Source organism: Cheilinus undulatus, linkage group 18 (genome assembly GCF_018320785.1).
Source record: "Cheilinus undulatus linkage group 18, ASM1832078v1, whole genome shotgun sequence".
In the NCBI taxonomy this organism is placed as follows: domain Eukaryota; kingdom Metazoa; phylum Chordata; class Actinopteri; order Labriformes; family Labridae; genus Cheilinus; species Cheilinus undulatus.
In genome coordinates this window covers 745635-771504 of record NC_054882.1, presented here as the reverse complement: position 1 = coordinate 771504, position 25870 = coordinate 745635, and the positions used below count along the sequence as shown (strand labels likewise).

At 39.3% G+C, this 25870-nt stretch overlaps 2 protein-coding genes across 3 annotated transcripts in view; both read left to right on the top strand.

Moving 5' to 3' along the window:
• Positions 1-4797: 4797 nt before the first annotated feature.
• Positions 4798-25870, top strand: part of kiaa0586 (KIAA0586 ortholog) — a 63147-nt gene continuing 42074 nt past the window's right edge. For both annotated transcript variants that reach the window (XM_041813539.1, XM_041813538.1), the window contains exons 1-7: positions 4798-4846; positions 4963-5045; positions 5343-5574; positions 14744-14814; positions 14958-15042; positions 15121-15235; positions 15925-16021. In XM_041813539.1, the coding sequence (XP_041669473.1) occupies positions 4817-4846; positions 4963-5045; positions 5343-5574; positions 14744-14814; positions 14958-15042; positions 15121-15235; positions 15925-16021 (713 nt within the window). In that variant the 5' untranslated portion in view covers positions 4798-4816. The remainder of the gene's footprint in view (positions 4847-4962; positions 5046-5342; positions 5575-14743; positions 14815-14957; positions 15043-15120; positions 15236-15924; positions 16022-25870) is intronic.
• The window catches only part of irf2bpl (interferon regulatory factor 2 binding protein-like), a 4341-nt gene continuing 1015 nt past the window's right edge, over positions 22545-25870 (top strand). The window contains exon 1 of the mRNA XM_041813541.1: positions 22545-23423. Within this exon, the coding sequence (XP_041669475.1) occupies positions 22667-23423 (757 nt within the window). The 5' untranslated portion in view covers positions 22545-22666. The remainder of the gene's footprint in view (positions 23424-25870) is intronic.

Here is a 25870-nt window from a genome sequence, read left to right as displayed (position 1 = left end):
AGTCTGATTAGAGGATTTACAGTAGTCTGAATGTTTTAGTCTGATTAGAGGATTACAGTAGTCTGAATGTTTTAGTCTGATTAGAGGATTACAGTAGTCTGATAGTCTGATTAGAGGATTTACAGTAGTCTGAATGTTTTAGTCTGATTAGAGGATTTACAGTAGTCTGAATGTTTTAGTCTGATTAGAGGATTACAGTAGTCTGAATGTTTTAGTCTGATGAGAGGATTACAGTAGTCCGAATGTTTTAGTCTGATGAGAGGATTACAGTAGTCTGAATGTTTAGTCTGATGAGAGGATTACAGTAGTCCGAATGTTTAGTCTGATTAGAGGATTTACAGTAGTCTGAATGTTTTAGTCTGATGAGAGGATTACAGTAGTCTGAATGTTTAGTCTGATTAGAGGATTACAGTAGTCTGATAGTCTGATTAGAGGATTTACAGTAGTCTGAATGTTTTAGTCTGATTAGAGGATTACAGTAGTCTGAATGTTTAGTCTGATTAGAGGATTACAGTAGTCCGAATGTTTAGTCTGATTAGAGGATTACAGTAGTCCGAATGTTTAGTCTGATTAGAGGATTACAGTAGTCTGAATGTTTAGTCTGATTAGAGGATTACAGTAGTCCGAATGTTTAGTCTGATTAGAGGATTACAGTAGTCTGAATGTTTTAGTCTGATGAGAGGATTACAGTAGTCTGAATGTTTAGTCTGATTAGAGGATTACAGTAGTCTGAATGTTTTAGTCTGATGAGAGGATTACAGTAGTCTGAATGTTTAGTCTGATGAGAGGATTACAGTAGTCCGAATGTTTAGTCTGATGAGAGGATTACAGTAGTCCGAATGTTTAGTCTGATGAGAGGATTACAGTAGTCTGAATGTTTAGTATGATTAGAGGATTACAGTAGTCTGATAGTCTGATTAGAGGATTTACAGTAGTCTGAATGTTTTAGTCTGATTAGAGGATTACAGTAGTCTGAATGTTTAGTCTGATTAGAGGATTACAGTAGTCCGAATGTTTAGTCTGATTAGAGGATTACAGTAGTCTGAATGTTTTAGTCTGATGAGAGGATTACAGTAGTCTGAATGTTTAGTCTGATTAGAGGATTACAGTAGTCTGAATGTTTTAGTCTGATGAGAGGATTACAGTAGTCTGAATGTTTAGTCTGATGAGAGGATTACAGTAGTCCGAATGTTTAGTCTGATGAGAGGATTACAGTAGTCCGAATGTTTAGTCTGATGAGAGGATTACAGTAGTCTGAATGTTTTAGTCTGATGAGAGGATTACAGTAGTCTGAATGTTTAGTCTGATGAGAGGATTACAGTAGTCTGAATGTTTAGTCTGATTAGAGGATTACAGTAGTCCGAATGTTTAGTCTGATGAGAGGATTACAGTAGTCTGAATGTTTAGTCTGATGAGAGGATTACAGTAGTCCGAATGTTTAGTCTGATTAGAGGATTACAGTAGTCTGAATGTTTAGTCTAGTTAGAGGATTACAGTAGTCTGATAGTCTGATTAGAGGATTACAGTAGTCTGATAGTCTGATTAGAGGATTACAGTAGTCTGATAGTCTGATTAGAGGATTACAGTAGTCCGAATGTTTAGTCTGATTAGAGGATTACAGTAGTCCGAATGTTTAGTCTGATTAGAGGATTACAGTAGTCCGAATGTTTAGTCTGATTAGAGGATTACAGTAGTCCGAATGTTTTAGTCTGATGAGAGGATTAAAGTAGTCCGAATGTTTAGTCTGATTAGAGGATTACAGTAGTCCGAATGATTAGTCTGATTAGAGGGTTACAGTAGTCCGAATGTTTAGTCTGATTAGAGGGTTACAGTAGTCCGAATGTTTAGTCTGATTAGAGGATTACAGTAGTCCGAATGTTTAGTCTGATTAGAGGATAACAGTAGTCTGATAGTCTGATTAGAGGATTACAGTAGTCTGATAGTCTGATTAGAGGATTACAGTAGTCTGAATGTTTTAGTCTGATGAGAGGATTACAGTTGTCCGAATGTTTAGTCTGATTAGACGATTACAGTAGTCTGATAGTCTGATTAGTGGATTACAGTAGTCTGAATGTTTAGTCTGATGAGAGGATTAGAGTGGTCTGAATAGTTAGTCTGATTAGAGGATTACAGTAGTCTGAATGTTTAGTCTGATTAGACGATTACAGTAGTCCGAATGTTTAGTCTGATGAGAGGATTACAGTAGTCCGAATGTTTAGTCTGATTAGAGGATTAGAGTGGTCTGAATCGTTAGTCTGATTAGAGGATTACAGTAGTCTGATAGTCTGATTAGAGGATTTACAGTAGTCTGAATGTTTTAGTCTGATTAGAGGATTACAGTAGTCTGAATGTTTTAGTCTGATGAGAGGATTACAGTAGTCTGAATGTTTAGTCTGATTAGAGGATTACAGTAGTCTGATAGTCTGATTAGAGGATTACAGTAGTCTGATAGTCTGATTAGAGGATTACAGTAGTCTGATAGTCTGATTAGAGGATTACAGTAGTCCGAATGTTTAGTCTGATTAGAGGATTACAGTAGTCTGATAGTCTGATTAGAGGATTACAGTAGTCCGAATGTTTAGTCTGATTAGAGGATTACAGTAGTCCGAATGTTTAGTCTGATTAGAGGATTACAGTAGTCCGAATGTTTAGTCTGATTAGAGGATTACAGTAGTCCGAATGTTTAGTCTGATTAGAGGATTACAGTAGTCCGAATGTTTAGTCTGATTAGAGGATTACAGTAGTCCGAATGTTTAGTCTGATTAGTGGATTACAGTAGTCCGAATGTTTTAGTCTGATGAGAGGATTAAAGTAGTCCGAATGTTTAGTCTGATTAGAGGATTACAGTAGTCCGAATGTTTAGTCTGATTAGAGGGTTACAGTAGTCCGAATGTTTAGTCTGATTAGAGGATTACAGTAGTCTGAATGTTTAGTCTGATTAGAGGATAACAGTAGTCTGATAGTCTGATTAGAGGATTTACAGTAGTCTGAATGTTTTAGTCTGATTAGAGGATTACAGTAGTCTGAATGTTTAGTCTGATGAGAGGATTACAGTAGTCCGAATGTTTAGTCTGATTAGAGGATTACAGTAGTCTGAATGTTTAGTCTAGTTAGAGGATTACAGTAGTCTGATAGTCTGATTAGAGGATTACAGTAGTCTAATGTTTAGTCTGATGAGAGGATTAGAGTAGTCTTTTAGTCTGATTAGAGGATTACAGTAGTCCGAATGTTTAGTCTGATTAGAGGATTACAGTAGTCCGAATGTTTAGTCTGATTAGAGGATTACAGTAGTCCGAATGTTTAGTCTGATTAGAGGATTACAGTAGTCCGAATGTTTAGTCTGATTAGTGGATTACAGTAGTCCGAATGTTTTAGTCTGATGAGAGGATTAAAGTAGTCCGAATGTTTAGTCTGATTAGAGGATTACAGTAGTCCGAATGTTTAGTCTGATTAGAGGGTTACAGTAGTCCGAATGTTTAGTCTGATTAGAGGGTTACAGTAGTCCGAATGTTTAGTCTGATTAGAGGATTACAGTAGTCTGAATGTTTAGTCTGATTAGAGGATAACAGTAGTCTGATAGTCTGATTAGAGGATTACAGTAGTCTGATAGTCTGATTAGAGGATTACAGTAGTCTGAATGTTTTAGTCTGATGAGAGGATTACAGTTGTCCGAATGTTTAGTCTGATGAGAGGATTACAGTAGTCTGATAGTCTGATTAGTGGATTACAGTAGTCCGAATGTTTAGTCTGATGAGAGGATTACAGTAGTCCGAATGTTTAGTCTGATGAGAGGATTACAGTAGTCCGAATGTTTAGTCTGATTAGAGGATTAGAGTGGTCTGAATAGTTAGTCTGATTAGAGGATTACAGTAGTCTGAATGTTTAGTCTGATTAGAGGATTACAGTAGTCTGAATTTTTTAGTCTGATTAGAGGATTACAGTAGTCTGATTTTCTGATTAGAGGATTAACAGTAGTCTGAATGTTTTAGTCTGATTAGAGGATTACAGTAGTCTGATAGTCTGATTAGAGGATTAACAGTAGTCTGAATGTTTTAGTCTGATTAGAGGATTACAGTAGTCTGAATGTTTTAGTCTGATGAGAGGATTACAGTAGTCTGAATGTTTAGTCTGATTAGAGGATTACAGTAGTCTGATAGTCTGATGAGAGGATTACAGTAGTCTGATAGTCTGATTAGGGGATTTACAGTAGTATGAATGTTTTAGTCTGATGAGAGGATTACAGTAGTCCGAATGTTTAGTCTGATGAGAGGATTACAGTAGTCTGAATGTTTAGTCTGATTAGGGGATTTACAGTAGTCTGATAGTCTGATTAGGGGATTTACAGTAGTATGAATGTTTTAGTCTGATGAGAGGATTACAGTAGTCCGAATGTTTAGTCTGATGAGAGGATTACAGTAGTCTGAATTTTTTAGTCTGATTAGAGGATTACAGTAGTCTGATTTTCTGTTTAGAGGGTTACAGTAGTCCGATTTTCTGTTTAGTCTTATTAGAGGATTACAGTAGTCTGAATGTTTAGTCTGATTAGAGGATTACAGTAGTCTGAATTTTTTAGTCTGATTAGAGGATTACAGTAGTCTGATTTTCTGTTTAGAGGGTTACAGTAGTCCGATTTTCTGTTTAGTCTTATTAGAGGATTACAGTAGTCTGAATGTTTAGTCTGATTAGAGGATTACAGTAGTCTGATTTTCTGTTTAGAGGGTTACAGTAGTCTGAATGTTTTAGTCTGATTAGAGGATTACACTAGTCTGAACCTGTAAATATGTCTCTGGTCTAACCCTCAGGCAGACGGACTCTGATGAATCCTGGTCCCAGTAAAGAGAACAGAGTGAGTGCTCTTGTCTAAATCATTAGACTCATTAGATCTCTGACACTTCCAGGATGTTTTGATCATCAGGACACTGTGACTGCATTACAGTATTCACCCCCCCCCCACCCCCCCAGCGTCCTCCCTTAGGTCAAGACCTCCTGACATCACGGTTTGTTCCTGGAAGTCGTGGGGATGTCCTCGCCGCTCTGAAACAACGGTGAGTCCCTTTCAGGGGGAATGTCTACGTCTCGATGGCGTTTACCTTCACTGTGACTGTATGGAGGCGAAAGGGGGGTGTAGGTCTGCCCCCCCCCCACACACACACACACACACACACACACACACACACACACACACACTGTGTCACCATATAACAGAGTATTAAATGGCTGAGACAGGATCCCTGTGAGTGGGCGGAGCCTGTGGGAGAGGGCAGCGCTGTCCAAACCTTTAAAATAAATGAGTTTATCCAAACTGACCTGTTCTTACTCTAAACTGTAACTCTGCTGCTCAGCTCTCACAGCGCCCCCCACAGGAGGGAGGTCAAAGTGCAGCTGCTGGACCCAGGGCCTCCTCAGACCATCTCCCAGGATAATCCAGGTCCAAGGTCCATCTCCCAGGAACCTGTGGGTGTGTCCAGAGTCCAGATGGAGGCGGGGCCATCCTCAGGTTGCCCTGGTGATGTATCCAGTGCAGCAGCAGCTGCAGCAGCTGCAGCCGTGTCTGCTGCTGTTCCTCTCATCAAGGTAACCCTGACTCCACCTCCACCCGCCTCTGCCCCCTGCTGGCCGTGTGGCCGTAGTCTGCCTAGCCTTTACCTTAACCTTTAACCTTTAGCCTTTACCTTTATCTTTAGCCTTATCTTTAGCCTTTACCTTTATCTTTAGCCTTATCTTTAGCCTTTAGCCTTTACCCTTAGCCTTTACCTTTAGCCTTTACCTTTAGCCTTTACGCTTAGCCTTTACCTTAACCTTTAACCTTTAGCCTTTACCTTTATCTTTAGCCTTATCTTTAACCTTTACCTTTATCTTTAGCCTTATCTTTAGCCTTTAGCCTTTACCCTTAGCCTTTACCTTTAGCCTTTACCTTTAGCCTTTACCCTTAGCCTTTACCTTTAGCCTTTACCTTTAGCCTTTACGCTTAGCCTTTACCTTTAGCCTTTACCCTTAGCCTTTACCTTTAGCCTTTACCTTTAGCCTTTACGCTTAGCCTTTACCTTAACCTTTAGCCTTTACTTTTAGCCTTTAGCCTTTAGCCTTAGCCTTTATCTTTAGCCTTATCTTTAGCCTTTAGCCTTTACCTTTATCTTTAGCCTTTAGCCTTTACCCTTAGCTTTTACCTTAACCTTTAGCCTTTACTTTTAGCCTTTAGCCTTTAGCCTTAGCCTTTACCCTTATCTTTAGCCTTTAGCCTTTACCCTTAGACTTTACCTTTAGCCTTTACCTTTAGCCTTTACCTTAACCTTTAGCCTTTACTTTTAGCCTTTAGCCTTTACGCTTAGCCTTTACCTTAACCTTTAGCCTTTACTTTTAGCCTTTAGCCTTTACGCTTAGCCTTTACCTTAACCTTTAGCCTTTAGTTTTAGCCTTTAGCCTTTAACCTTATCTTTAGCCTTTAGCCTTTACCGTTAGCCTTTACCTTTAGCTTTAAGCCTTTACCTTTAGCCTTTACCTTTAGCCTTTACCTTTAGCTTGTAGCCTTTAGCCTTTACCGTTAGCCTTTACCTTTAGCTTTTAGCCTTTACCTTTAACCTTTAGCCTTAACCTTTAGCCCTTAGCATTTACCTTAAGCCTTTACTGTTAGACTTTACCTTTAGCTTTTAGCCTTTACCTTTGCTGTTAGCCTTTACCTTTAGCGTTTACCGTAAGCCTTTAGCTTTAGCTTTTAGCCTTTACCTTTGCCGTTAGCCTTTACCTTTAGCCTTTACCATTAGCTTTTAGCCTTTAGCCTTTACAGTTAGCCTTTACCTTTAGCCTTTAGCTTTAACTTTAAGCCTTTATCTCTAGCCTTTACCTTTAGCCTTTAGTCTTTAGCCTTTACCTTTAGCTTTTAGCCTTTAGCCTTTACAGTTAGCCTTTACCTTTAGCTTTTAGCCTTTACCTTTAACCTTTAGCCTTTACCTTTAGCCCTTAGCCTTTACCTTTAGCCTTTACCGTTAGCCTTTACCTTTAGCTTTTAGCCTTTAGCCTTTACAGTTAGCCTTTACCTTTAGCTTTTAGCCTTTACCTTTAACCTTTAGCCTTTACCTTTAGCCTTTAGCCTTTACCCTTAGCCTTTACCTTTAGCCTTTACGCTTAGCCTTTACCTTAACCTTTAACCTTTAGCCTTTACCTTTATCTTTAGCCTTATCTTTAACCTTTACCTTTATCTTTAGCCTTATCTTTAGCCTTTAGCCTTTACCCTTAGCCTTTACCTTTAGCCTTTACCTTTAGCCTTTACCCTTAGCCTTTACCTTTAGACTTTACCTTTAGCCTTTACGCTTAGCCTTTACCTTAACCTTTAGCCTTTACTTTTAGCCTTTAGCCTTTAGCCTTAGCCTTTATCTTTAGCCTTATCTTTAGCCTTTAGCCTTTACCTTTATCTTTAGCCTTTAGCCTTTACCCTTAGCTTTTACCTTAACCTTTAGCCTTTACTTTTAGCCTTTAGCCTTTAGCCTTAGCCTTTACCCTTATCTTTAGCCTTTAGCCTTTACCCTTAGACTTTACCTTTAGCCTTTACCTTTAGCCTTTACCTTAACCTTTAGCCTTTACTTTTAGCCTTTAGCCTTTACGCTTAGCCTTTACCTTAACCTTTAGCCTTTACTTTTAGCAGCCTTTACCTTAACCCTGAGCCTTTACTTTTAGCCTTTAGCCTTTAGCCTTATCTTTAGCCTTTAGCCTTTACCGTTAGCCTTTACCTTTAGCTTTAAGCCTTTACCTTTAGCCTTTACCTTTAGCCTTTACCTTTAGCTTGTAGCCTTTAGCCTTTACCGTTAGCCTTTACCTTTAGCTTTTAGCCTTTACCTTTAACCTTTAGCCTTAACCTTTAGCTTTTAGCCTTTACCTTTAGCCCTTAGCCTTTACCTTTAGCCTTTACCGTTCGCCTTTACCTTTAGCTTTTAGCCTTTACCTTTGCTGTTAGCCTTTACCTTTAGCCTTTACCTTCACCTTTAGCGTTTACCGTAGCCTTTAGCTTTAGCTTTTAGCCTTTACCTTTGCCGTTAGCCTTTACCTTTAGCCTTTACCTTTAGCTTTTAGCCTTTAGCCTTTACAGTTAGCCTTTACCTTTAGCCTTTAGCTTTAACTTTAAGCCTTTATCTCTAGCCTTTACCTTTAGCCTTTAGTCTTTAGCCTTTACCTTTAGCTTTTAGCCTTTAGCCTTTACAGTTAGCCTTTACCTTTAGCTTTTAGCCTTTACCTTTAACCTTTAGCCTTTACCTTTAGCCTTTAGCCTTTACCCTTAGCCTTTACCTTTAGCCTTTACCTTTAGCTTTTAGCCTTTACCTTTGCCGTTAGCCTTTACCTTTAGCCTTTAGCTTTACCTTTAGCCTTTACCTTTGCCTTTACCTTAAGCCTTTAGTCTTTAGCCTTTACCTTTAGCTTTTAGCCTTTAGCCTTTACAGTTAGCCTTTACCTTTAGCTTTTAGCCTTTACCTTTACCGTTAGCCTCTACCTTTAGCTTTTAGCCTTTACCTTTGCCTTTACCTTAAGCCTTTAGTCTTTAGCCTTTACCTTTAGCTTTTAGCCTTTAGCCTTTACAGTTAGCCTTTACCTTTAGCTTTTAGCCTTTACTTTTAGCCTTTAGCCTTTACGCTTAGCCTTTACCTTAACCTTTAGCCTTTACTTTTAGCCTTTAGCCTTTACGCTTAGCCTTTACCTTAACCTTTAGCCTTTAGTTTTAGCCTTTAGCCTTTAACCTTATCTTTAGCCTTTAGCCTTTACCGTTAGCCTTTACCTTTAGCTTTAAGCCTTTACCTTTAGCCTTTACCTTTAGCCTTTACCTTTAGCTTTTATCCTTTACCTTTATCTTTTACCTTTAGCTTTTAGCCTTTACCTTTAGCCTTTACCTTTTGCCTTAACCTTTAGCCTTTAGCCTTTACCTTTAGCCTTTAGCCTTTACCTTTAGCCTTTACCTTTACCTTTAGCTTTTAGCCTTTACCTTTGCTGTTAGCCTTTACCTTTAGCCTTTACCTTCACCTTTAGCGTTTACCGTAAGCCTTTAGCTTTAGCTTTTAGCCTTTACCTTTGCCGTTAGCCTTTACCTTTAGCCTTTACCATTAGCTTTTAGCCTTTAGCCTTTACAGTTAGCCTTTACCTTTAGCCTTTAGCTTTAACTTTAAGCCTTTATCTCTAGCCTTTACCTTTAGCCTTTAGTCTTTAGCCTTTACCTTTAGCTTTTAGCCTTTAGCCTTTACAGTTAGCCTTTACCTTTAGCTTTTAGCCTTTACCTTTAACCTTTAGCCTTTACCTTTAGCCCTTAGCCTTTACCTTTAGCCTTTACCGTTAGCCTTTACCTTTAGCTTTTAGCCTTTACAGTTAGCCTTTACCTTTAGCTTTTAGCCTTTACCTTTAACCTTTAGCCTTTACCTTTAGCCTTTAGCCTTTACCCTTAGCCTTTACCTTTAGCCTTTACCTTTAGCCTTTACGCTTAGCCTTTACCTTAACCTTTAACCTTTAGCCTTTACCTTTATCTTTAGCCTTATCTTTAACCTTTACCTTTATCTTTAGCCTTTAGCCTTTACCCTTAGCCTTTACCTTTAGCCTTTACCTTTAGCCTTTACCCTTAGCCTTTACCTTTAGACTTTACCTTTAGCCTTTACGCTTAGCCTTTACCTTAACCTTTAGCCTTTACTTTTAGCCTTTAGCCTTTAGCCTTAGCCTTTATCTTTAGCCTTATCTTTAGCCTTTAGCCTTTACCTTTATCTTTAGCCTTTAGCCTTAGCTTTTACCTTAACCTTTAGCCTTTACTTTTAGCCTTTAGCCTTTAGCCTTAGCCTTTACCCTTATCTTTAGCCTTTAGCCTTTACCCTTAGACTTTACCTTTAGCCTTTACCTTTAGCCTTTACCTTAACCTTTAGCCTTTACTTTTAGCCTTTAGCCTTTACGCTTAGCCTTTACCTTAACCTTTAGCCTTTACTTTTAGCCTTTAGCCTTTACGCTTAGCCTTTACCTTAACCTTTAGCCTTTAGTTTTAGCCTTTAGCCTTTAGCCTTATCTTTAGCCTTTAGCCTTTACCGTTAGCCTTTACCTTTAGCTTTAAGCCTTTACCTTTAGCCTTTACCTTTAGCCTTTACCTTTAGCTTGTAGCCTTTAGCCTTTACCGTTAGCCTTTACCTTTAGCTTTTAGCCTTTACCTTTAACCTTTAGCCTTAACCTTTAGCTTTTAGCCTTTACCTTTAGCCCTTAGCCTTTACCTTTAGCCTTTACCGTTCGCCTTTACCTTTAGCTTTTAGCCTTTACCTTTGCTGTTAGCCTTTACCTTTAGCCTTTACCTTCACCTTTAGCGTTTACCGTAAGCCTTTAGCTTTAGCTTTTAGCCTTTACCTTTGCCGTTAGCCTTTACCTTTAGCCTTTACCTTTAGCTTTTAGCCTTTAGCCTTTACAGTTAGCCTTTACCTTTAGCCTTTAGCTTTAACTTTAAGCCTTTATCTCTAGCCTTTACCTTTAGCCTTTAGTCTTTAGCCTTTACCTTTAGCTTTTAGCCTTTAGCCTTTACAGTTAGCCTTTACCTTTAGCTTTTAGCCTTTACCTTTAACCTTTAGCCTTTACCTTTAGCCCTTAGCCTTTACCTTTAGCCTTTACCGTTAGCCTTTACCTTTAGCTTTTAGCCTTTACCTTTGCCGTTAGCCTTTACCTTTAGCCTTTACCTTCACCTTTAGCGTTTACCGTTAGCCTTTAGCTTTAGCTTTTAGCCATTACCTTTAGCTTTTAGCCTTTACCTTTGCCGTTAGCCTTTACCTTTAGCCTTTAGCTTTACCTTTAGCCTTTACCTTTGCCTTTACCTTAAGCCTTTAGTCTTTAGCCTTTACCTTTAGCTTTTAGCCTTTAGCCTTTACAGTTAGCCTTTACCTTTAGCTTTTAGCCTTTACCTTTACCGTTAGCCTCTACCTTTAGCTTTTAGGCTTTACCTTTGCCGTTAGCCTTTCCCCTATAGCCTTTACCTTTAGCTTTTATCCTTTACCTTTAGCTTTTACCTTTAGCTTTTAGCCTTTACCTTTAGCCTTTACCTTTTGCCTTAACCTTTAGCCTTTACCTTTAGCCTTTACCTTTAGCCTTTACCTTTAGATTTTCCTTTAGCCTTTACCTTTACCTTTTAGCCTTTACCTTTAGCCTTTACCTTTACCTTTTAGCCTTTACCTTTAGCCTTTACCTTTAGCCTTTACCTTTAGCCTTTACCTTTAGCCTTTACCTTTACCTTTAGCCTTTACCTTTAGCCTTTACCTTTAGCCTTTACCTTTACCTTTAGCCTTTACCTTTAGCCTTTACCTTTAGATTTTCCTTTAACCTTTACCTTTAGCTTTTAGCCTTTACCTTTTGCCTTTACCTTTAGCCTTTACCTTTACCTTTAGCCTTTACCTTTAGCCTTTACCTTTAGCCTTTACCTTTACCTTTAGCCTTTACCTTAAGCCTTTACCTTTAGATTTTCCTTTAACCTTTACCTTTAGCTTTTAGCCTTTACCTTTAGCCTTTACCTTTAGCTTTTAGCCTTTACCTTTACCTTTACCTTTAGCCTTTACCTTTTGCCTTTACCTTTAGCCTTTACCTTTACCTTTAGCCTTTACCTTTAGCCTTTACCTTTAGCCTTTACCTTTACCTTTAGCCTTTACCTTTAGCCTTTACCTTTAGATTTTCCTTTAGCCTTTACCTTTACCTTTTAGCCTTTACCTTTAGCCTTTACCTTTAGCCTTTACCTTTACCTTTTAGCCTTTACCTTTAGCCTTTACCTTTAGCCTTTACCTTTACCTTTAGCCTTTACCTTTAGCCTTTACCTTTAGCCTTTACCTTTACCTTTAGCCTTTACCTTAAGCCTTTACCTTTAGCCTTTACCTTTAGCCTTTAGCTTTTAGCCTTTACCTTTAGCCTTTACCTTTAGCCTTTACCTTTAGCCTTTACCTTTAGCCTTTACCTTTAGCTTTTAGCCTTTACCTTAAGCCTTTACCTTTAGCCTTTACCCTTTAGCCTTACCTAAGCCTTTACCTTAGATTTTCCTTTAACCTTCTTTTTACCTTTAGCCTTTACCTTTAGCCTTTACCTTTAGCCTTTACCTTTAGCCTTTACCTTTACCTTTAGCCTTTACCTTTAGCCTTTACCTTTACCTTTACCTTTACCTTTAGCCTTTACCTTTAGCCTTTACCTTTAGCCTTTACCTTTACCTTTAGCCTTTACCTTTACCTTTAGCCTTTACCTTTAGCCTTTACCTTTACCTTTACCTTTACCTTTAGCCTTTACCTTTAGCCTTTACCTTTAGCCTTTACCTTTACCTTAAGCCTTTACCTTTAGCCTTTACCTTAAGCCTTTACCTTTAGCCTTTACCTTTACCTTTTAGCCTTTACCTTTAGCCTTTACCTTTAGCCTTTACCTTTAGCTTTTAGCCTTTACCATTAGCCTTTACCTTAAGCCTTTACCTTTAGCCTTTACCTTTACTTTTAGCCTTTACCTTTAGCTTTTAGCCTTTACCTTTAGCCTTTACTTTTAGCTTTTAGCCTTTACCATTAGCCTTTACCTTAAGCCTTTACCTTTAGACTTTACCTTTACCTTTAGCCTTTACCTTTAGCCTTTACCTTTAGCTTTTAGCCCTTACCATTAGCCTTTACCTTAAGCCTTTACCTTTAGCCTTTACCTTTAGCCTTTACCTTTACCTTTACCTTTAGCCTTTACCTTTAGCCTTTACCTTTAGCCTTTACCTTTACCTTTACCTTTAGCCTTTACCTTTAGCCTTTACCTTTACCTTTAGCCTTTACCTTTACCTTTAGCCTTTACCTTTAGCCTTTACCTTTAACTTTTACCTTTAGCCTTTACCTTTACCTTTAGCCTTTACCTTTAGCCTTTACCTTTAGCCTTTACCTTTAGCCTTTACCTTTACCTTTAGCCTTTACCTTTAGCCTTTACCTTTACCTTTACCTTTACCTTTAGCCTTTACCTTTAGCCTTTACCTTTAGCCTTTAGCCTTTACCTTTACCTTTAGCCTTTACCTTTACCTTTAGCCTTTACTTTTAGCTTTTAGCCTTTACTATTAGCCTTTACCTTAAGCCTTTACCTTTAGCCTTTACCTTTACCTTTAGCCTTTACCTTTAGCCTTTACCTTTAGCCTTTACCTTTAGCCTTTACCTTTACCTTTAGCCTTTACCTTTAGCCTTTACCTTTAGCCTTTACCTTTAGCCTTTACCTTTACCTTTAGCCTTTACCTTTAGCCTTTACCTTTACCTTTACCTTTAGCCTTTACCTTTAGCCTTTACCTTTACCTTTAGCCTTTACCTTTACCTTTAGCCTTTACCTTTACCTTTAGCCCTTACCTTTAGCCTTTACCTTTAGCCTTTACCTCTTTACCTTTAGCCTTTACCTTTAGCCTTTACCTTTAGCCTTTACCTTTAGCTTTTAGCCCTTACCATTAGCCTTTACCTTAAGCCTTTACCTTTAGCCTTTACCTTTAGCCTTTACCTTAAGCCTTTACCTTTAGCCTTTACCTTTAGCCTTTACCTTTACCTTTTAGCCTTAACCTTTAGCCTTTACCTTTAGCCTTTGCCTTTAGCCTTTACCTTTACCTTTAGCCTTTACCTTTAGCCTTTACCTTTACCTTTAGCCTTTACCTTTAGCCTTTACCTTTAACTTTTACCTTTAGCCTTTACCTTTACCTTTAGCCTTTACCTTTAGCCTTTACCTTTAGCCTTTACCTTTAGCCTTTACCTTTAGCTTTTAGCCTTTACCTTTAGCATTTACCTTTACCTTTAGCCTTTACCTTTAGCCTTTACCTTTAGCCTTTACCTTTACCTTTTAGCCTTTTACCTTACCTTAGCCTTTACCTTAGCCTTTTTATCTCCTCACTTTAGCCTTTACCTTTAGCCTTCACCTAGCCTTTACCTTTAGCCTTTACCTTTACCTTTACCTTTACCTTTAGCTTTTTACCTTTAGCCTTTACCTTAGCCTTTACCTTTACCACAGCTTTAGCCTTTAGCCTTTACCTTTTTTTGGCCTTTACCTTTAGCCTTTACCTTTACCTTTAGCCTTTTACCTTTGACCTTTACCTTTACCTTACCTTTACCCTTTAGCCTTTAATTCCTTTTACCTTTTTTAGCCCTACTTTAGCCTCCACCTTTAGCCTCACTTTTATTATTTACCTCACACCTTTACCTTTTATTTTTACTCCTTACCTTTAGCCTTTTTACCTTTTAGCCTTATTTACCTTAGCCTTTACCTTTAGCCTTTACCTTTAGCCTTTACCTTTAGCCTTTACCTTTAGCCTTTACCTTTAACTTTTACCTTTAGCCTTTACCTTTACCTTTAGCCTTTACCTTTAGCCTTTACCTTTACCTTTACCTTTAGCCTTTACCTTTACCTTTAGCCTTTACCTTTAGCCTTTACCTTTAGCCTTTACCTTTACCTTTAGCCTTTACCTTTAGCCTTTACCTTTAACTTTTACCTTTAGCCTTTACCTTTACCTTTAGCCTTTACCTTAAGCCTTTAGCTTTTACCTTTTACCTTTTGCCATTAGCATGATCAGACTTATGGACCTTAGGGTCAAACGATGGTCATAGGTCAGTCTGCTGGGTCTGTTAGATGAACCATCGGCTTGCTGTGGCGTTAACGGTCCGTTTATCAGCCAGCGCTGAGGTGAGGGTTGTTTCTAGTGAGATCAGCAGACCCAGGATTGGCCTCTTGTACCTGAGTGTCTCCCTGTGGAGTCCTGAATGACTAAAGCTGAGTCTGTGTCCTGGTCCAGGTCCAGTCTGACCTGGAGGCTCGGGTGTCTCAGCTGGCTGACGGAGTAGAGAAACTGCTGCAGGCTGACAGGTAAACAGGGCGGGGCTTAGAGCTTGTTCACCAGGTAGAGATAAAGCCTCAGACTTCCTTACCCTAACTTTATTTAAAACCAGAGAGAAACAGGATCAACATCACTGTGACATCACTGTGACATCACTCTGCTCTGTTATCAGAGATGGGGTGGACAGTGGGCGGAGCCTGAACCAGCAGATGCTGCATCACCTGGAGAAACTGCACAGTCAGCAGATTGAGCTGCAGGTAAGACTCACCTGCTCACCTGATGATGACATCACTCCATGTTCTGAATGCTGAATGGCTCTCCTCTCCTCCAATCAGAGCCAGCTGCTGCACAGCACCCTCAGTATGGCGAAGGGACACGCCCCTACAACCTCTGACCTCCCAGCTCCAGTTCAGCCGGCCTGTCTGCGGGTGACACACCTGGAGGCCACAGGTACACCCCAACACCTTCATCCTGACCTTGGCTATTAATAACCATTATGAATGTGCTGCTGACTCTTATTCTGGGATGTTTAAAGGTCATTTTTAAAATCTTGTGGTTTGTCCAGGCTGTGGCTCTCTCCTGTTTTTAATGTTTATTTGGGTCTTCATTCAGCCTGGACCCAGCAGGACTAGCTGTGCTTCAGGGTCCGACCAATGAGGATCCAAAACAAACAAACAAATAAAAAATAATCCTGGAGTAATCAGGATTGATCACATTGATACTCGAGCCTCCTACTGCCACGTGTAAACTCCACTGACCCCCATCTTCAACATTATTGATCAGTCTACAGCTTTTTTTCCAGTCCCTCTGGCATAGGGTTAGGGTTCCTCTGATTTCCTGTTCTCATCCTGAGTCAGAAGTCATGGCTAATTATCCTAAATTAAGTGACTTATTGATTCTCTGAGACCTATTGATCACTAACAACTGTGATCATGATGAAACAGATTTATTGGTACGCTGTAGTCCAGACAGGAAGGAACCAAACGCAGTGAGCATTTCTGACCAGCAGGTGGCAGCAGCGTCTTAGACACATACATAGAGGTCACGATGGTTCAGATGGGCTGTTACCATGGTAACACGCTGCCTCAGCTCTGCAGCAGAGCACCTCTGAGTGAAAATGACTGTTTTATCTCCATCAGAGAACGAGCCCAGCCATCAGCACAGATCTGCCGCCATCAGCTCTATGGAGACAGGACCAGTTACCATGGCAACAGCTCCACAGCAGGAGCAAGCCAGGTAAGCAGAGGGTGGGGCTTACTACGAGTCGGAACTTGAGAGATATAGTAAACAAACAGAGGCAGGGCTTTACAGTTACTGTGATGTCACAGTGATGTCACTGTGAAGAATGGTCAGGTGACCTCTTCACATCTCTGTTTAAAGGTGTGACATCTAATAGCTTCAGTGTGAGTGTCCTGGTGGTGGAGAGGAATATAGGGTTAGAGGTGACAGAGGTCAGATCTCTGTGCTCTAAAGATTCAAGATTTCCCACATTCTGATCAACATCCACACTACGCTATGACAGAAACACACCAAAATATAGACAGATGTAAATACACTAATGTAGACTGATATAAAAGATCATTTCCTCCTTATTTACAACTGATATAGACTGATATTTACAGCTGATATAGACTGATATTTACAGCTGATATAGACTGACATTTCAACTGATATAGACTGATATTTACAGCTGATGTAGACTGACATGTACAGCTGATATAGACTGACATTTCAACTGATATAGACTGATATTTACAGCTGATATAGACTGATATTTACAGCTGATATAGACTGATATTTACAGCTGATGTAGACTGACATTTACAGCTGATATAGACTGACATTTCAACTGATATAGACTGATATTTACAGCTGATATAGACTGATATTTACAGCTGATATAGACTGATATTTACAGCTGATATAGACTGACATTTCAACTGATATAGACTGACATTTCAACTGATGTAGACTGATATTTACAGCTGATATAGACTGATATTTACAGCTGATATAGACTGATATTTACAGCTGATATAGACTGACATTTCAACTGATATAGACTGATATTTACAGCTGATATAGACTGACATTTACAGCTGATATAGACTGACATTTCAACTGATATAGACTGACATTTCAACTGATGTAGACTGATATTTACAGCTGATATAGACTGATATTTACAGCTGATATAGACTGATATTTACAGCTGATATAGACTGTTTACAGCTGATATAGACTGATATTTACAGCTGATATAGACTGTTTACAGCTGATATAGACTGATATTAACAGCTGATATTGACTGATATTTCAACTGATATAGATTGATATTTCCAGCTGATGTAGACTATTTCCAGCTGATGTAGACTGATATTTACAGTTGATATAGACTGATATTTACAGTTGATATAGACTGATATTTACAGCTGATGTACACTGACATTTCAACTGATGTAGACTGATATTTACAGCTGATATAGACTGATATTTACAGCTGATATAGACTGATATTTACAGCTGATATAGTCTGATATTTACAGCTGATATAGACTGATATTTACAGCTGATATAGACTGACATGTACAGCTGATATAGACTGACATTTCAACTGATATAGACTGATATTTACAGCTGATATAGACTGATATTTACAGCTGATATAGACTGACATTTCAACTGATATAGACTGATATTTACAGCTGATGTAGACTGACATGTACAGCTGATATAGACTGACATTTCAACTGATATAGACTGATATTTACAGCTGATATAGACTGATATTTACAGCTGATATAGACTGATATTTACAGCTGATGTAGACTGACATTTACAGCTGATATAGACTGACATTTCAACTGATATAGACTGACATTTCAACTGATGTAGACTGATATTTACAGCTGATATAGACTGATATTTACAGCTGATATAGACTGATATTTACAGCTGATATAGACTGACATTTCAACTGATATAGACTGACATTTCAACTGATGTAGACTGATATTTACAGCTGATATAGACTGATATTTACAGCTGATATAGACTGATATTTACAGCTGATATAGACTGACATTTCAACTGATATAGACTGATATTTACAGCTGATATAGACTGACATTTACAGCTGATATAGACTGACATTTCAACTGATATAGACTGACATTTCAACTGATGTAGACTGATATTTACAGCTGATATAGACTGATATTTACAGCTGATATAGACTGATATTTACAGCAGATAGTCTGATATTTACAGCTGATATAGACTGATATTTACAGCTGATATAGACTGTTTACAGCTGATATAGACTGATATTAACAGCTGATATTGACTGATATTTCAACTGATATAGATTGATATTTCCAGCTGATGTAGACTATTTCCAGCTGATGTAGACTGATATTTACAGTTGATATAGACTGATATTTACAGTTGGTATAGACTGATATTTACAGCTGATGTACACTGACATTTCAACTGATGTAGACTGATATTTACAGCTGATATAGTCTGATATTTACAGCTGATATAGACTGATATTTACAGCAGATAGTCTGATATTTACAGCTGATATAGACTGATATTTACAGCAGATAGTCTGATATTTACAGCTGATATAAACTGATATTTACAGCTGATATAGACTGATATTTACAGCTGATATAGTCTGATATTTACAGCTGATATAGTCTGATATTTACAGCTGATATACTCTGATTTTTACAGCTGATATAGACTGATATTTACAGCTGATATAGTCTGATATTTACAGCTGATATACTCTGATATTTACAGCTGATATAGACTGATATTTACAGCTGATATAGACTGATATTTACAGCTGATATAGTCTGATATTTACAGCTAATATAGACTGATATTTACAGCTGATATAGTCTGATATTTACAGCTGATATAGTCTGATAGTTACAGCTGATATAGACTGATATTTACAGCTGATATAGACTGTTTACAGCTGATATAGACTGATATTTACAGCTGATATAGACTGATATTTACAGCTGATATAGACTGTTTACAGCTGATATAGACTGATATTTACAGCTGATATAGACTGTTTACAGCTGATATAAACTGATATTAACAGCTGATATTGACTGATATTTCAACTGATATAGACTGATATTTCCAGCTGATGTAGACTATTTCCAGCTGATGTAGACTGATATTTACAGTTGATATAGACTGATATTTACAGTTGATATAGACTGATATTTACAGCTGATGTACACTGACATTTCAACTGATGTAGACTGATATTTACAGCTGATATAGTCTGATATTTACAGCTGATATAGACTGATATTTACAGCAGATAGTCTGATATTTACAGCTGATATAGACTGATATTTACAGCAGATAGTCTGATATTTACAGCTGATATAGACTGATATTTACAGCAGATAGTCTGATATTTACAGCTGATATAGACTGATATTTACAGCTTATGTAGACTTATATTTACAGCTGATATAGTCTGATATTTACAGCTGATATAGACTGATATTTACAGCTGATATAGACTGATATTTACAGCTGATATAGTCTGATATTAACAGCTGATATAGACTGATATTTACAGCTGATATAGACTGATATTTACAGCTGATATAGACTGATATTTACAGCTGATATAGTCTGATATTTACAGCTGATATAGACTGATATTTACAGCTGATATAGACTGATATTTACAGCTGATATAGACTGATATTTACAGCTGATATAGTCTGATATTTACAGCTGATATAGACTGATATTTAAAGCTGATATAGTCTGATATTTACAGCTGATATAGTCTGATATTTACAGCTGGTATAGACTGATATTTACAGATGATGTAGACTGACATTTCAACTGATATAGTCTGATATTTACAGCTGATAGGGACTGATATTTACAGCTGATAGGGACTGATATTTACAGCTGATGTAGACTGATATTTACAGCTGAGAGAGACTGATATTTACAGCTGATATAGACTGATATTTACAGCTGATAGAGACTGATATTTACAGCTGATAGGGACTGATATTTACAGCTGATATAGACTGATATTTCAACTGATATTTGCAGCTTAGACTGATATTTCAACTGTTATAGACTGATATCAGTCTATATCAGCTGTAAATATCAGTCTATATCAGCCGTAAATATCAGTCTATATCAGCCGTAAATATCAGTTTATAACAGCTGATAGAGACTGATATTTACAGCTGATATAGTCTGATATTTACAGCTGATATAGACTGATATTTACAGCTGATATAGTCTGATATTTACAGCTGATATAGTCTGATATTTACAGCAGATAGTCTGATATTTACAGCTGATATAGACTGATATTTACAGCAGATAGTCTGATATTTACAGCTGATATAGACTGATATTTACAGCTGATATAGACTGATATTTACAGCTGATATAGACTGATATTTACAGCTGATATAGACTGATATTTAAAGCTGATATAGACTGATATTTACAGCTGATATAGACTGATATTTCCAGCTGATGTAGACTGATATTTACAGCTGATATAGACTGATATTTACAGCTGATATAGACTGATATTTCCAGCTGATGTAGACTAATATTTCCAGCTGATATAGACTGATATTTACAGCTGATGTAGACTGATATTTACAGCTGATGTAGACTGATATTTCCAGCTGATGTAGACTGATATTTCCAGCTGATGTAGACTAATATTTCCAGCTGATATAGACTGATATTTACAGCTGATGTAGACTGATATTTACAGCTGATGTAGACTGATATTTACAGCTGATGTAGACTGATATTTACAGCTGATGTAGACTGACATTTCAACTGATATAGTCTGATATTTACAGCTGATATAGACTGATATTTACAGCTGATAGGGACTGATATTTACAGCTGATATAGACTGATATTTACAGCTGATAGGGACTGATATTTACAGCTGATAGGGACTGATATTTACAGCTGATATACACTGATATTTACAGCTTATGTAGACTAACATTTCAACTGATATAGTCTGATATTTACAGCTGATATAGACTGATATTTACAGCTTATGTAGACTGACATTTCAACTGATATAGTCTGATATTTACAGCTGATAGAGACTGATATTTACAGCTGATAGGGACTGATATTTACAGCTGATATAGACTGATATTTACAGCTGATATAGACTGATATTTACAGCTGAGAGAGACTGATATTTACAGCTGATATAGACTGATATTTACAGCTGATATAGACTGATATTTACAGCTGATAGAGACTGATATTTACAGCTGAGAGAGACTGATATTTACAGCTGATATAGACTGATATTTACAGCTGATATAGACTGATATTTACAGCTGATAGAGACTGATATTTACAGCTGATATAGACTGATATTTACAGCTGATATAGACTGATATTTACAGCTGAGAGAGACTGATATTTACAGCTGATATAGACTGATATTTACAGCTGATATAGACTGATATTTACAGCTGATATAGACTGATATTTCAACTGATATTTGCAGCTTAGACTGATATTTCAACTGTTATAGACTGATATCAGTCTATATCAGCTGTAAATATCAGTCTATATCAGCCGTAAATATCAGTCTATATCAGCCGTAAATATCAGTTTATAACAGCTGATAGAGACTGATATTAACAGCTGATATAGTCTGATATTTACAGCTGATATAGACTGATATTTACAGCTGATATAGTCTGATATTTACAGCTGATATAGACTGATATTTACAGCTGATATAGACTGATATTTACAGCTGATATAGACTGATATTTAAAGCTGATATAGACTGATATTTACAGCTGATATAGACTGATATTTACAGCTGATATAGACTGATATTTACAGCTGATATAGACTGATATTTAAAGCTGATATAGACTGATATTTAAAGCTGATAGAGACTGATATTTACAGCTGATATAGACTGATATTTACAGCTGATATAGACTGATATTTAAAGCTGATATAGACTGATATTTCCAGCTGATATAGACTGATATTTACAGCTGATATAGACTGATATTTACAGCTGATATAGACTGATATTTACAGCTGATATAGACTGATATTTACAGCTGATATAGACTGATATTTACAGCTGATATAGACTGATATTTACAGCTGATATAGACTGATATTTAAAGCTGATATAGACTGATATTTACAGCTGATGTCATTGTATATCCTTAGATAGAGGGTGGTCATGCATGGAGTGATCCCAGAATTCTCTGCAGTATCTTGGGACAGGAACAACAAAGGCTCTGATCTTGTTATCATTTTTGTGATTAAATTATTTTTATGTTCGATCTTTGGGTCGACAACAATGAAGAATCTAAAATCAGTGATCATATATGATAGACCTGCCCCGCAGCATAAAGCTGCAGGTTTAGTAGCATCCTGATTTTTTGATGCTGAAACAGACACACAAAGAGCTGGGCGATCGAGACTCACTGCAGAGAGAGAGAGAGAAGAGATGAAACCTGCCTAGCAACACCACACAGACTCACACAGCTGTGTTCGTGTCTCAGCACAACAACATTGTGATCTGAATTCCTCAGCTTCTCTGGGAGTGATGCATGCAGGGAAAAAACACGCGCCCCCTCTCCCCCTCCTCCCCCCTCTCCCTCCCCCTCTGCAGCTCTGTCAGCAGCAGGGCGAGGGAAAGAGAGAGAGAGAGAGAGAGAGAGAGAGAGCGAGAGAGAGAGAGCGAAGCAGTGGTAGGAGGAGAATAATCCCGCTCTCGGAGCAGAGGAGGAATCAGTTGGTCTCCTGGCTCAGATCAGTCCGGATCAGTCCAAGGGGGTCTGGATCATGTCCTCCCCACAGGTCACGTGGTCTCGCAGACAGTCTTGCTATCTGTGTGACCTGCCCCGCATGTCCTGGGCCATGATCTGGGACTTCACCGAGCCCGTCTGCAGAGGCTGCGTCAACTATGAGGGTGCAGACCGGATCGAAATGGTCATTGAGACTGCCAGGGACCTGAAGAGGGCCCAGGGAGGGCCTCCTGCTCCTGGACCCCCTCAGCCCACAGGAATCAAGGTTCTCAAGGACTCAGATGGACCTGGGAAATCTCAGCACACCATGGCTCGGTTTGACTACGCCCGGACTAACGGAGGAGTCCCTGGGTTAAGACCTGAGGATGGACCACCTGACCTGAACCCACAGAGTCCCACCGCCAGGACCAGGGGTCAGATACCTCAAAATCTACTCCCCCAGAGCCCGGCCCCTCATGGCTTGGCCCAGCAGGAGGCCAGAGACCGTCAGAGGAACTCGGAGGTCCTGTCTGAGCTCACCGAGTCCCTCAGGAACCGTCAGGAGGACTGGGTCCAGAGGCCCCCAGGAGTCCGGGATACTTTGCTGACTCTGTGTGCGTGCACGCCATTCAACGTGCGTTTTAAGAAGGAGCGCTCGCTGCAGGGCCGGGTCTTGGCCTTTGATGCGGTCTCCAAACCTGGACCGGAACACGAGCTCAAGATCTACATCGAGTACCCAAGCGGGTCTGGAACCGTGTTCTCTAGTGCATCCGGGGCAGCCCGTCAGATGTACCAGGACTACCTGCAGGATCCGGGTAGGGAGCTAGGTCGGGGCCTGTCCTCAGGGTTTAAGTACCTGGAGTACCAGAGGAGAACTGGATCGGGGGACTGGGGTCTACTGGGAGATCTGCTTCCAGAGTCTCTGCGGGTCTTTAAGGAGGGGGTGGACCCGGAGCTCCTACCCCAGACTCACTCAGATGGAGGTCTGCCCCCCCTGCCAGCCCCCATGCTCCGTGGGGGGGTCAGCTCCAGGTCTGGGGCCAGGAAGAGGAGGGGGTCCTTGGAGCTGGACTGTGAGTGGGTGGGTCAGACCTCCTCCGGGGCTCCTCCTCCCCCATCTTGTCGGACCTCCCCCCCAGAGTCCCCCAAGAACGGACCCACTGACTCGCCAAAACATCGGGACCCCTCCCCCTCCTCTGGAGTCGGACTGCGGCGGACCCTGGACCCGGGTCAGTCTCAGTCTGGAGGGGTTGTGGATGAGGGGCCAACTCAGACCGTGTCAGAACCCCCCTCGGCGAGCAGCGGCCCCCTGAGCTGCAGCGCCTGCTCCGAGCGTCTGGAGGACACCCACTTCGTCCAGTGTCCCTCGGTCCCAGCCCACAAGTTCTGCTTCCCGTGCTCCAGAGACCACATCAAAAACCAGGGTGGGGGCGGGGCTGGGGGGGAGGTGTACTGTCCCTCAGGGGACAGGTGTCCTCTGCTGGGGTCCTCGGTACCCTGGGCCTTCATGGCGGGGGAGATCAACACCATCCTGTCAGGGGAGGTCAGGGTGAAGAAGGAGCGGGATGCCTGAGGGGGGGCGGGGGGGTGGGGTTTGATGGAAAACTGGTCTGTGTTTCTGCTGCTGAACCTCTGAGCGTCTGTCCGTCAGTGAAGCAGATTGATCAGCTGATTTATTGATTGGTTATTGATTAGATGAGGTTAGAACAATGACAATGGCCCACAGTACTATTTAAAGGTTGTATCAGACCACGCCCACTTCATCAGTAAATGTCTCCATGTGATCATTGAGTCTAAGATTATAATCAATACTACCCAGCTGATCAGGAAATATTGATCAGACTGATTATTGGCCCTCTAGAGGCATGATGAGTGGAATGTTGAGGCTGTCTGAGGTTTACCATCTGTTTACATGGAGATGTTTTTATTTATCTCTATTTATTTATTTGTATTTATTTATTTATATTTATCATATTCATTTTTTATATCTATTGTATTAATATGTATTATAATTTTATTTATTTAATTATATTTATTTGTATTTATTAATATTTAATATATCTATTTATATCTATAATATTAATATTATTATATTTGTATTTATTTATGTTGATTATATTTATTTTTATTTATTATATTTATTTATATCTTTTATATTAATGTTTATATTTTTATTTATTTGTATTTATTATATATATTTTTTATTAATTAATATTTAGTATATTTATTTATATCTATTATATTAATATTATTCTATTTTTATTTATCAATATTTGTTATATTCATTTCTATTTAATCTAGAAAGGACCATTGAGCAGCCTCTCCCCTCTCTCCCCTCCCACCCATCATCATGAGAAATCCTGATCCAGGATCAGGGTCAGCCTCTCAGATTAGTTCAGTGTAAAATGGACTTTGGTTCTGAAGTGGACCAGACCAGGACTGACCAGAGACCGGAGGAACATCATCACAGAGTAGCTTTAATCTGAGCTCATTCTCCCAGCGTGGAGCTTTGGTGCTTCTCCAGGTCTTCCTTCATTGTCCTGGTAAATCCAGGTCTGTTATCAGGGACAGAAGAGAAACACCAGAGCTACTCCATGAAATAAGAATCTGGATGTTCTGTATGTCCACTCAGGGCTTCCATAGCTCAGACTTTTTGCCACGTTTTTGCTGACACACTGGAGACTGATTCCTGATCCAGTTTTGGGTCCAGTTTCTGGAGGTCTGATATGGTCCTTCAGGATGGTTCTGAGGGGGTCTAGTGGAGACCTGGAGGGCTGGCATGTTGACATCTGTGAGGTTGACCAGCTGGAGGACAGACCAGCAGCTCTTGCTGGTCTTCTTCTTGTGTTTTAATATGCCGGCTACTTCCTCTTTTTTCGTTGGTGGTTTAATAGCGGTTAGCTAACACTCACCAGCGTTACACCTGGACTGGCGGTAAACACCGGGACACCTGTTTTGTTTTTTCCTATTTTTATGGTTCAGACCAATTTGTCATGTGACTACGTGCACCAAACCATGACCCCTGAACCAGGACCCCCAAACCATGACCCCCGACCTGAGACCCGTTCAAAAACCATTCCAGCGCCTTATTGAAGCCCTGGGCAGTCGTGTCCACCCTCTGGTTCTGACCCTGTTTTTCTGTAAAGTAAATTCTGGTGTGTTCTCTCCAATGACCACAGCGGCTGCTGGTGGTCGCCGTGGTCGTGCACAGAGTCAAAGAGGGCGTTTTCAGAACCATCCTGGCTCTAGGATGTGGAGTCGC